This window comes from Nestor notabilis, unplaced genomic scaffold (genome assembly GCF_000696875.1).
Source record: "Nestor notabilis isolate BGI_N333 unplaced genomic scaffold, ASM69687v1 scaffold20942, whole genome shotgun sequence".
In the NCBI taxonomy this organism is placed as follows: domain Eukaryota; kingdom Metazoa; phylum Chordata; class Aves; order Psittaciformes; family Psittacidae; genus Nestor; species Nestor notabilis.
The window spans coordinates 1-12687 of record NW_009918134.1 but is presented as its reverse complement, the minus strand read 5'-3'; the positions used below and the strand labels follow the sequence as shown (position 1 = coordinate 12687).

Here is a 12687-nt window from a genome sequence, read left to right as displayed (position 1 = left end):
TCGAGAGGAAGCCAAACAAATCTTGAACTGCTGATTTGAAACAGTTTGGTCCTGTCTGGTTGAAAGAAGATACTAATCTTCATGGCTCACCCGGGGAATCTGACAGCATTAGGTGGGTGAGGCCTTCTTTTTGATACCGTAGAGGTACTTCCTTACTGTGATTGGGAAGACACCTTGAAAGTCTGAAGCCTTGTTTACACTTGGAGGTATTTCTTACACCAGTTTAAACCACACCAGGATGAAGAGTATGTGTAGTGGTGCAGCCAGTTTCACTTGGAAGCGAGGGAAGTTGTATTGGAGAAGGTGAAATGTCCATGTGAGGGGGTGACGCAGTAGCTTGAGAGCTGAGACCTTCCTGGACCATGATGATAGGGAAGAAATGTTCTGGGCCATCCTTCAGCCCCGTGTTCTCAGAGGGCAGTTGTCAGCCTCGTCAGAGCAGGATAAAAGAGCGTTGCCAGAGAGGCACAGCAACACGAGATGGCCAGCAGCCAGGCTTGGTCCAGGTGGTGATGTGTGGCTCGTAGTGGATTTGGCTTCATGGAAACGCAAATCTTAAATCTGCATAATGTTTGGTTTTAAAGCAAAACGGATTAATTTTTAATTCCTATGCAATGAAAAAGAAAAGATTTGTGCATCCTCATCCCAGCTCACACGTCCCGCGGTACCGCACGCGCTGTGGAGATGCTTCCATCGCTCTGCCTGCGCTGGAGGAGGTTCCCTGAGTTCTAACCACCGACCTTCAGACCTACAACACTAAAGCGATGAAAACTGACAATGCAATTTACTTTGCCTTAATGAGCTTGAGACAATGGTAGGAACAATCTGTCATACTGTGTTACGCTGAGGAAACGCGCAGTTTTCAGTGGTGATGTTTACTCTTTACAGCTTTGGAGGGTCTCTCCAGTGGCCTGGAACATGTGCTGAAAGCCAAACCTTTATTTTGTTTTAGGGTTTGTTTTTTTTTCTTCTTTTCTCACTTTTTTTCTAGACAGTACTTTGAATTGTATTTAAATAAACTGTATTTCAACACACACGCGAGTGTTTGTTACAGACACTCCCAAAATAGCAAAAATCAACAGCAAAAAAAATATGGAATATTGATTTCTGTACCAGTTGTGTTTTGGTTTAATGCCCAAGGCTGGGCACAGCGTCTCGTCTTATATTCATCAGCGTCGAAACCGTAACAAAAGGACTGTAAAACTTAACTTCTGTCCAGCAAACTGTTTCATTCCTTTCTTCAGAGCTTTCTTTGGGATCGTTTCCTTTGTGTCGAGTTAAGGCTGATGTTTCTTAAAGTGGCTTATGTGTACTTCTAGGTAACGGTTTTAAGTGGCAAAGTCTGGTTTTAGAGTAAGTACAACCTCAGAAGTCTCGAGTACCTTAAAGCAGCGCGAGTGTTTGATGAGCCAACAGCAATTCCCAAGCTTCCCCTACACCCAGTGAGCTGTGGCTCCGGATCTGTGAGCAAACGCTGTCCACTTTAAAGTACCAAGAACCACCAAAGTTGGTAAGTCTGAACAGAGCACTTTAGTTCTGTAAAATAATCCTTCCATCTGTTTTCAGAAGGCACAAATCCATCTTTTTACCCCCAAAAAGCAAGGCAGCTTGTTTTAGAATTGTAGTTCCGGCTTCACTGGCTGAAAGAAACAGTTCTTAAAACCTATTTTTATACATTGAGAGATGGGGATTTCAAAGAAAGCTATTTATTCCTGTCTGTGTCCTAGAAGGATCAAAAGAATTAGTTCTTAAAATGGATTTCACTGTGGAATACAAGTGAATTTGAAACCTAAGGAGGAAGGGAATCCCGAGTCCTGTCCTGCAGGGGCACAGCGAAGTTAGTGCGGAGTCTTCCCTCGGGAGGAGCGAGCGCCGCGTGGTGCCATCTCAGAAGTGATTTCCATTTGGGAGTGTTGGCGATGGAAATAACTGGAAGTAGGATGGAATTTCCAGCGAGCTCCTCCTCGCGCTGGCAGTCTGCAAGTGAAGCGTTAATAAATGGGCCAGGCTCGACGCCCAGCAGCCGGAGGGCGAAGAGGGAAGCGTCGCTGTAGCAAGCAGGGTACGATCAGAGAGCTCTGCAAGACCGCTCCTTCAGAGCACACTGCACTCCCCTCTTCGTGGAGCCTTTTCATCCCACGGTCAGTAAATCCTGGCAAATTAAGTGCCAGACTTCCAAAAATAACAGGGTAATGCTAGGCCTTTGCCATTACCCCAAATTCCATCCCGTGCTATTCCTGGCTGGCAAGCTGCAGGGTGAGGGTACTCGGAAATGAAACGTGGCTTGGTTCCTCCCTAAAATAAACCTGACATCACCTGAACCGCCAGCGCGTGGGTTCGCTGCCTGGTTGGTTATTGGAGGTCACGGAGACTCGGAGCTCTGCGTTCGGGGTAGTCTGGAATGCTGTTAAATGAAGGGGATGCGAGCAGAGCTGGAGAGAAATCCGTGTGACTGAGCACTTCCAAAGGCCAGGACATGCGTTGGGTGTGAGAGGCCACGGCCTGACGACACCTCCTGTACCAAACCCTTGGAACTAACCCTTTGCTCCCTTCCATTTTTCCTAACATAAGGAAGAACCGTGTTGGTACTGAAGCAGAAAGCAAGTCCTGTGTGTTTTCACGTGCAGTTTAATAGCTTCTCTTGGACATAACTTTCCACTAGGAATGAAGGAAACTCCTGCTCCATTTGAGCCATTTCTTTTACTTTGGTCAATTCTAGTATTACAAATTGTGCATGTAACTTTATAAATATTTTAAATAGTTTTGTAAATATTTAATATTCAGCTAATTTGATTTTGAATTGTAAATGTCAAGTATTCTGGTATTGGGATTTTTATGTTTTATTATACTTTGTTAAAAGTAAAATTGTACATTTTTAGAATGTTTTTATCTGAGTAAATTTAATGTATGGAAAATAAAGAGTTAAACAGAATCTCTTTGTATTTTTCTTAATTTAAAGGGGCTTCGTCTGTGTGTGGGGTTCTCCTGCCTGGCACTTACCAGGGGCTTTTCTTTTTAATTCCTTTAATTGCTGCTGCTGTTTCTCCACCTACAGACAACTGTTTGTAAGCATGAATCCATCACGGTGCTTGCAACCACTTGGCTCCTGGCGAGCCAAGGAAAGATGCTCCGAAAGGGTTCGTTACCAAGAGTGGCCCAACTCCAGTGCCTATCCAAGGCCGTGTTGTGGGGAGGATGAGCAGGGAAGCTCTGCCTCCTGTTCCAAGGGAAGGCAGCAGCCAAGCCTCCCGGCTCCGCTCAGCCACCTCGGGTCAGCGCTCATTCACTTGACTGCAGAGCAAGGCACGGGTGGGGCAAGCAACAGGAACCATCATCACGTTGCTGCATCCTTAAACCTTCCATGGCTGGTACCTGGCCCATTCCCAAGGAGCAGAGTTCTGGTTGTGGAAGCAACGGGATTCTGAAGCTGAGGGAGAGGCTGGTTGAGCAGGAACAGCAAAATGGGGATATGGAAAGCCCACAGCACACCATGGGCTGTACCTGGCTATGGAGCAGGATCATTTTAACTGTGGTTTCTCCTTCCCAAGCTGCGTCCAGTGATCAGCACCAGCGGGTCCTGTACCTGAGCAAGCTGTCTAGAAATAACCACATGAGCCATGGGGAAGTTGGGATGTAATCCATCCGTATCAGCACTGTATTAAGTTTAAAAAAGCAACATTTGTACAGGAGTATCAGTCAATCACGTTGTAATTACAAGTCTGGTTGTCAGTTATGAGTTAAACAATTCCTTACACGAACAAAACTAAACATAGAACAAGCTGCATTTAGAAGTTTACATTGGAGTACAAACACAAAGAACAATAAAAAAATCCCAAATCAGTAAGCCTTGTGAAGGAGATGCGTGCAGAGAGGTGTAGGTAGTAAAAAGTGTACACCTTGCTGAGCTAGAGTGCTGAGGCGCAGTAGTATTGCTTGGTTTTCCCCCGTTATAGTAATTAGCTTCCAGTAACAGATGCAGTTAGTTTACAGACACATAATATACATGAGTAATCTCATCCTGCTTCCCTTGACAACAACTTCAGAGGAGAAACGCCAGTCCTACATAATACCCTTCCTCTGCAAAAGCTGTCTGAGGTCAGGCTTAATGCCGGGATCTTCCCAACCCCATACAAGTGGCAGGAAACATCAGTGATGGCAAAAATTATTTGTTCATCAACTCTGGACAGCAGCTCCTGGGCCTGAGCCGCTTCCAAAAGCCATTCTCCCTGACCCAAAACAAGTGCCAGACTGGTTAGGCAGCATGGGCTGGTAATTCCAGTGGCAGATCCAAGTCCAGCGCTGGGTGCAAGAGGAGAGGTACAACAGAGCAGTCGGAAGGCCCTGCAGAGCCAATGGGAAGAACGAGGACGGGCACTGCTTGAGTCTCAGCAGGCACTGGCCCGCTCCGTGGCTGGCCACACACATCCCGGTGCTGCCAGTGGGTCCCTCCGCTACCTCCTCCTCTCAAGGAAACAGCAAAACTCCAGGCTAGGGAGGGGGGAAATCTTTTGGAAGCGAGCTCGTATGAGAACAGTGTTTCACCGAACGCACATGGATTGGAAATTCTTAACAGACTGGAGTTTATTTCAGTGTTACTTGTCCAGGTGTGTATTTTACAGTTAAACACTTCCTAAAACTACGATAAAGCTGTGGTGTTTGGTATGAGTATTTCAGAAACTGGCACCGTTCCTACACTTGAGGTGCCACAAAAAACAAGAGACAAAGAGAGTTGGACTCCCCCCAGCTCACCCCAAGCACTCGCCTTAACTCGCTGCAGCACTGACATGAGTCTGACCGAGCTGCAGAAGACAAAGTTCCGCTTTGGAACATTAAAACATGTTTGCTCTCATGAGAAGCCTTCCCATTATGTAAAAAAAAGAAAGCTTTACGGAATCAAAGGGAGGTTTTGCACAAAACTGTCACACAAAACACTTCAGCTCCTCCCTAGTGCCTGTTTGCTTGTTAGAAGTCAATCGAGTGTCCCTTTTATTTGCAATTTGTCACATGCACAATCGGGTTCCATTCATAAAGCCCAGAAATGTAAATGTGCCTGTGTGGAATATTACAGCAGGTTTCAAAGCTGGAGGTGCTCGTCTGTACTGTTTAATAGTTACAAACAAGGCAAGATAAGATGAGACACCTGCTAAAGCAAGACTATGCTAAGGTACTGAGAGCATAGGTGACATCCATTTCTTTCCCTGGGGTGCGTGTGGGGAAGAGTGGGGGTGATGGCCAAGGGTAAACCAGAATCCTAGGCTAGAAGCCACTCGCATGTCTTAGACAGAAGATTGCGCTCCAAAAGTCTCCTGAGAGGCGTACACCATGTACAGGAACCCATCCTCGTCCTTCTCGCTCTCGTACACCTCGGATATGGGTGTGGAAACGCTCACCATGCTGTGTCCGTTCACCAGGAGGAAGAACGCCTGGTTGGAGTTCAGCTGCAGGCGTCGCCTGTTGGGGGAGCGGAGGGGAAGGAGCGTGACAGCGGTGACTTGGCATTTCCACGCACTTTACAAAGGCTTTACAACAGATGGCAAAACAAAGTCCTCCACCACTGGCAGCAGTAAGATGTCCCCACCCAAAGCTGCTCTGCCACGGGAGAAGGCATTTGCTTCCCACCTCGAAGTTCTGCTAAGGTCACCTACTCAGTCCAGTCAGACCTATCTACTGGCAGAAGCCCTTAGCTGAAAAGCTCCACTTGACAAGGGTGTTAAACCGAAGGGAAAAGGAGAAGCCAAGGTGATTCCTGTACAACCAGGGAGCACGCAAAGCCTGTGGGCCCTTTGGCTCAGCAGCATCTCACTGGAAACATAAACCCAGGCTGACCTTGAGAGATCAGTCTGAAAAGAGGCAGTAAGGCCGGGCAGAGCTCCCATGTGAAGGCCCTGGGTCTTTTAAAGTCACTCTGTCACCAGCTCTGTAACAGCCTGTGTTTAACCTTCGGAGCACCTCGCACCCTTGTCTCCTCCCTCCCAGGAGAAGCATCATGGGGAGGGCAGAGAGTGACAGACTGCACAGACTGTGTGGCAAAGTAAACACCTAACTTAAAGGTTTCTCATGCATCATTCATTCCACGTGGGGGGAATAGGTCTTTCTGCTGAGCTGCCTACTGGAAAGCAGGTTTGCAGGGAGCTGACTACTTCATAAACTGAGTAAGCAAGAGCAGCTCAGACATGTGTGCCTGCCCATGGCAGGGGGGTTGGAACTAGATGATCTTAAGGTCCTTTCCAACCCAAACCATTCTATGATTCTGTGTGGAAATGCAACCAAAGAAAGGAGGAAACAACACATGAAAAGAGCTTCCTGACACTTCTCCTCGCTGCTGAGGGGCAGCAGCAGCTGGGAACAAGGCTTTATTTAGCCTCCCTAAAAAAGGACCCTTCCAAACCCAAGCTCTCATCGCTTCAGGGACAGAAGGCTGGGAGAAGGCAGTAGCTACCTGAGGGCTGGGAAGGACAGGCTTTGCTATGCACAAGGAGGGCTGGCAGAGGACCAAGTCCAGCTGGTACCAAGTTATCTATTAACAATAAAGCCAAAGCAAAAAGGTGGGAAAAATCCTTCAGATTCCCGTTGACTTTTTTGCCCAGGGCCTTTAATGTTCTTATGAAATTCTGGAAAACTTAAGCAATTTGGATCATGCTTCCAAATCCCTATCTCACTTTCTTACTTATGTGAGAGCTGGGATTTGTTTGCCACAGACAGTGTCTATACAAGCCCTGGACGCAGGGGATTGTTTGGACAACCTGGACAACTCTCAGTTTTTATAGCTTGTGGCCTCTATGAACCACCTCCAGGCTACACTGTGACCAGCAAACTCTGGTTTGCTGCTAACTTCCAAGTTTACCACTTGACTACTCTTACTAATCAACTATTCCTTCTAAGCCAGGAGAACTGCACTTCTAGCAATTTTAAACCACAGTTTCAGACCAGAGGACTTCCATTCCATGCTTATTTCCCCTTTGGCTTTCGTTGTCAGCAAAGCTCAAACACCGAGAGCGGAGCAGTCTCTAAGCCACAGTCTGTGCAAACAGCTGGGACAAAAAGACACTGGTCCGAAGGGGTGTTTTTCCAGGCCTCGACACCATTATTGAGGGAAACCTCTGAATTTTAGGATCAAAGGGAGCCAACATCAACCCTGAGCCATAGCTCAGAGCTCTGGCCGTGAGCCCACATTCCCCTCCAGTGGGTGGGAAGAGGCAAGCACTCCAGAGAGGGACTCCCAGGAGGAACACTGGGAAGGCAGCCTAAAATAGCCAAGCAGGAAGCACTGAAGCCCTGGGCCAGAGGCACCCATGTTAGGCAGGGATTCATGGTCCCACACTCTCTCCTACATCTCTGGGAGCCAGTTATTTCTCTTGAAAGCAGACTAACAGCGATTTTCAGAGGTTTGGTTTTTTCCCCAGCAAAGCCAAAGGAAAAACACCAATTTGACCTAGTGATGATACCGAGGGCTCATTAGATTAATCTTCTATTTATTGTTCCCAAATGCATACACCAGGTGGGGAATTAACAAAGAAACATAATCTTAGGCTGATGCATCTTACACTGAAACCAAAGCATATTACCTGATAATTTTGATTAGCTCGCTCATGTTAACATGATCTGGCACCAGGAACTTGGTTTTATCCAAAACTGGAAGCTGCTTCTCTCCCTTGTACCTTTCAATGATCACCTAAAGAGACACACAAAAAGAAAGGAGTAGATGTGAAAGGCAGAAGTGGTGTCTGGTGCCTTCATCTCCCCCCTCCATTCTAAACACAGCAAAGCAGGAGCATTTATGCTACACCCCATTTCCCCTCATCTGTGAATGCAGCCTCTCACATCTGAAAAGCAACAGTTTTAAGTATCTTCATGTGCTCCTCTTGTTCTGTTCATGAGAGTCACTGCACAAAGAGGGAACAAACAGGGATTTAACAGCACACATCACAGCCTCAGTGCAGTTTTAGAACAGCTCATTTGCTGGAATCATTTAATCTAGCACTGAATTACCCAGCAACAAGGAAACCCAATAAAAGATAAAGCACGCTTCGCTCTAACACATTACAGTGACTGACTAGGGACCTTGGCTGCTATAGAAGCCTGCAAATTCAAGCAGTTTTCACTAGTATTTCTCCAGTTTAAGACCTTCTCTTTCTAAGAACTACACCTCCAGATTAGCATGTGATTCCATTCACCTCTCATGGTTACTCTAACACATGAGAGAAAGCTACTTTTGAAGACTATAAAGCCTCAAAGGAGAGAACTTTCTCCTCCTTAATCTCAAAACTGCACGCTTAGGAACCACTAATTCCATCAAGATTGCTAGGTAGTAACTACTGAATTCACAAGGAAGTTGCAGATTTGCCAATTTAAGCAGCACCCTGCCCAGCAACTGTACATAGTTCCTGCTTTTAAGAAATGATCTCAGAATTCGTGCACTCCTGTTTCCACAGCCATTTGGGGTTTGCTGTTTTCAAAGCAACGGTAGCAATGTGATACCATCCGCTTGGATCATTTCCATGCTCACGGGGCCTGGCTGTGTGGATGTTCAGAATCTGCTCAGGTGAAGAGATAGCAAGCCAATTTAATTATTTCAGACAAAGGCTTCCTTATAGCAGTGTAAACAAATGCTGGGTCATTCTGGGAAAAAATACACCACTGTTGTTAAAAAAGCAGATCATAACCAATAGATAATATTTCCAATGCCAAAATAAAGGATGTTTACAGCATGGGGTCCATTATCAGCTAGCGTGACACTGACATCTTATCTCATGCAGAACTGCTAATGATAATAATGAGGCAATGACCCAAGTTAGGACACAGACAAGCAGTCCCAGTAAGCCTCCAGAGATCCCAGCAGGCCTCTGCCATCGCTAGGAGTCTGCATCACTACATCTTCACCAAGCCCCTCTGAATTTTTGCTAGTAGTATGCCCATGGCTGACTTAAAAGGAGAGCTTTGCTATAAATCAGTGGCTTTCCATGTGAGGTCACGGAGCTTGGGGACTACAGCAAAGTGATCTGTGAAAGGTGGGTGAAAAAGCAATCTTCTGTCAGGAAAGATTTGTTAGGAAAGGGCCTTTTGGGAAAACTGTGCATTCCAGAAAAGACAAAAAATGTCTGCTGTAAAATAGAACTTGTTCCCATGCCCAACAGCACAGTAAAACAGCAGCAGCAGCTTCAAGATGGAACAGCTTTAAAGCTGAACAGAAGCTGAAAACTTTCTGGTTTCTACTTGACGTGGAGGCAACAACTGCTTTGTTAATGAATGTGTACTGAAGTGTGCAGTTTGCAAGCAGTCTGTTCTCAGCAGAATTTCCACTCACAGGGATCATCATCTCTCACCACTAAGTACCAAAGGCTGAGGCATCCAATACAGTTCTCTCTTCCACCCCAAAAGATCTCCTAAGACCTCCTCTGTTCCAGTCATAAACATTTATTGCTTACTACGGTGACAGCCATCACATAAAGCCCACCAGCTGCAAAGAACTCATCAGCAATAGAACACAAACCATGCCTTTTGCTTCCTAGGATGCTTTACTTTGCATTTATAACCTCTAGGGTGCCATAAATGAAAGAAAACAAAAATTCAGGCAACATTTGGAGCTGACCAGCCAAAGAATAAGAAGGCGAGGCCTGATCTTCTCTTTAAGGTGAGGTGGAGGGGTTTGACAGCCGAGCACCACTTCTACACCCTGAAGACAAGCCCATTTCCCGGAAGACAAGCATTTCTGTCCCTCTCAGCACAGACTGGTGATGAAAGGTGGATCTGTCTCTATATTACTGTGTATTCTCCTCGGTTAGCCCCTGCAGACTCTTCTTTTGGAGAAGAAACACACTGAGGAGAGCTGAACACTCAGGAGAATCTCAGAACTCAGCTGGGGTGTGGTTTTCTTTGAAATTACAACACGCAGCAGCAATACACAGGAAACCCCACTTCCTCCAGTCCCAGCTAGCACCTTGCTCTGCCACACTGACTGCTGTCTACTCGTTTGAGAATGTTCTGAAATCCAAGCTTAGTGACCCTGAGCGGCCAAACTTTCACCTGTTTGGACAGCTCTTTTACAGGTTTCCAACTACTAAAAGGAATATGAGACTGGAAATTGAAGTGAAAAATGAAAAGAACCAGACTTACTGGTATTTTAGTTGGGTGCTGCTCTCGAATCAGTCGTACATCTTCCACTCTTTGCTCTGCAAGAGATTTAAAAGAAGTCTGTTTTACATCCACACTTAATGGTGTTATTACCTTATTTCTCCACCACTGAAGAGGGGGACTGCATGTTAGCAAAAGCAAATTCAGGCAAAGCAGTTTTCAAATGGAAAAGCACTGTCACAAGTAAAATCCCTCCTGTGACAGATGACACTCTACTCTTTAACCTAAGGTGACAAGTACTGCATGCATGCTACCTGGAACTCCTAGAAAGCATCGAAGGAGACAGCTTCCTCCCCACACCCCCCTCATTTTCTGCCCGCTAAAGCAGACATTTAACCTCATAAATTTATGGCACCAAATTACACCACCCAAGTTAATTACTAAGTATTCTGTAAGATTTCTGTGAGATCCCAGAAGAAGAAATAGTCAACAATTATGTGAGAGCTGAGACCAGCCCAAGCCTGGCAGCATCAGCTTACCCTGTGTGTTCTAGCATTACCAAATTACAGTTTTCTAGTTTGATTATGCTGCACACATTGTTGCAGAAGCTGTTGGTAGGTTCTTCTGTACCTAAACATTGCACTGCTCCCTGTGCCAGTTTTCAGGATAAAGTTCATCTCTCCTCAGACATAAATATTAATAGCACAGATATTATAAACCAGGCTAAAGTACATGTCCCAGGCACAGTAAACAGGCCCAGTTGCTTTTACAGGCAGTTGCATCTGCTTATACTCTGCCTACTTTCAGACTTAGCAAACTCAATTTTAACCTCTCTGGCCCTTTTCAGCAGGCCAGGGCTTTCCAGGCCACCTCCATCTTACAAACACCTCTCAGCAAGGAGATTTAATGTTGCATCACAGCTTTAACAGACACTCAGCTAGGGAGACGTGCTTCTCGTGGAAGAGGAAGAGCTTAGATCAGCACCCATCAGCCCAACTCGTTGCTGGTATGCTAATGCATAGGACACATTACCTGTCCCATCACTCAGCAGTAACATCACTCAGCTCTCCATTAGTCAGTATTAAATGTGGGTGCATGAAATACATCCGTGTGCCTTTTTACAGGTCTGGTTAAGGAAATGCAACTCACGTGAATCACGGTTTTGAGCTGGAGATGAATCAAGCTGAACTAAGGCAAGGAGCATGCAAGGCCTTCACCTGACTGCAGGACTGAGAACCTGAGAGCCATCCTGCTTCTCATCCCACAGTGCGAGACACGCTCTTACAGATAAGCATTAACACTTCAAGGGCAGAGACAGAGATTACTAGCTAATTAAAATACTTTTTAAGATTAACCAGAAACATAAGAGATACGGCGAGTGAATGAGACCAACCGTCAACCTGGCAAGCACAGGGAGGTTTGATTAACTTTGCAACTGAAACTGGTTTGTCCACAGCAATGTTATTCAGCAGAACTCCCTGCAGTAGCAGGAACATAAACCGGACAAATCATTGAGATCATTGCATATGGTGTGTTCAAAATCAGGCTTCAGTCAGCCACAGATAAACACGGTTCTCTGACGACATTAGTTGCAGTGGCAACTGCTTGGCTGCCATCCTAGCTGAACTTAATACCTGAAATAGAGGCTGCTGACAGGCGATGGGGTCAACAACAGTTTTGGAGGACTCCAAGAAAAGGGGCAGCTTAAAACCAGACTTTGTTAGATTGAAATTCTCACTGTTTCTATACAGAGAATGGCTTATGTTCAACTGAACAGCAAAGGGTGGGCACACCAGAAAGCTCTCTTAAGCAGCTTGCCTTTAACCCAAAGGCAGAAGGAATAGAAAATCTGGATCAATTACTTCCACCAATTCAATTTTACGTACAGGATTTTATACTTCATGCAGAAATAGGTTACGCTGCCAGTTCTTGTTACCCTCAGAGCATTTCAGCCTACCTCACTGACACACATGAACAGATACCAAGCTGTTTGATTGCTCTGGTCCCATCCTAAGCACAGAAAGAAGCATTGGCACTGCTCTATCAAGGCTGTTCCTTCTAGAAAGGGACTAATCTCATTTCCCCAGCCATCATTACACAGCTCTTTTCGATGTCTTGTTAGTTTTCTGTAACTGAATGGAGACAGGAGGCATACAACCCAGCCCACTCGTGGCTCCCCGGGTAGAGAATTCCTCACCCTGCGCCAAGTACCAAACTGTAAGTGGAGCTTAATTCTCCTGTCAACAGCACAGACACATCCGGACGCTGAGCAGACACGTTGGGAGGTACAGGCAGGCCCAGCCCCTGGCACACAACACGAAGTGATGCCTCCTGGCTCCTGGGAATTCTGCAGTCGATAATGGACGATGTGGAGAGGCCACCTCCTCACCCCAAGCCCCTCTCCCAGCGCAGAGCTCACCCTGGCACAGCACTGCGTTCACCTCCGTACCTCGCTCAGCCGCCCGGACAGCCGAAAGAGAGCCCTGGCACAAGCTCCCAGGCTTGCCCACCTTGCCGGGGAGCGGAGCCCAGCCCGGGGGTTGTTTCCATCTCAGTGCCGAGCAGGGCGGTGACTCCCGTTCAGCACCGGGGACACCGCGCAGCCCCCAGCGGAGC

The 12687-nt window shown here is 46.4% G+C and overlaps 1 protein-coding gene across 1 annotated transcript; it reads right to left on the bottom strand.

The window, feature by feature from the left end:
- Positions 1-5081: 5081 nt before the first annotated feature.
- Positions 5082-10191, bottom strand: LOC104401858 (microtubule-associated proteins 1A/1B light chain 3B; the record flags this gene model as incomplete). Its single annotated transcript, XM_010009568.1, has 3 exons — positions 5082-5451; positions 7566-7672; positions 10114-10191. Coding segments are annotated over 3 exons (360 nt in total), but the record flags the coding sequence as incomplete, so codon positions are not given.
- Between the last annotated feature and the right edge of the window lie 2496 nt (positions 10192-12687).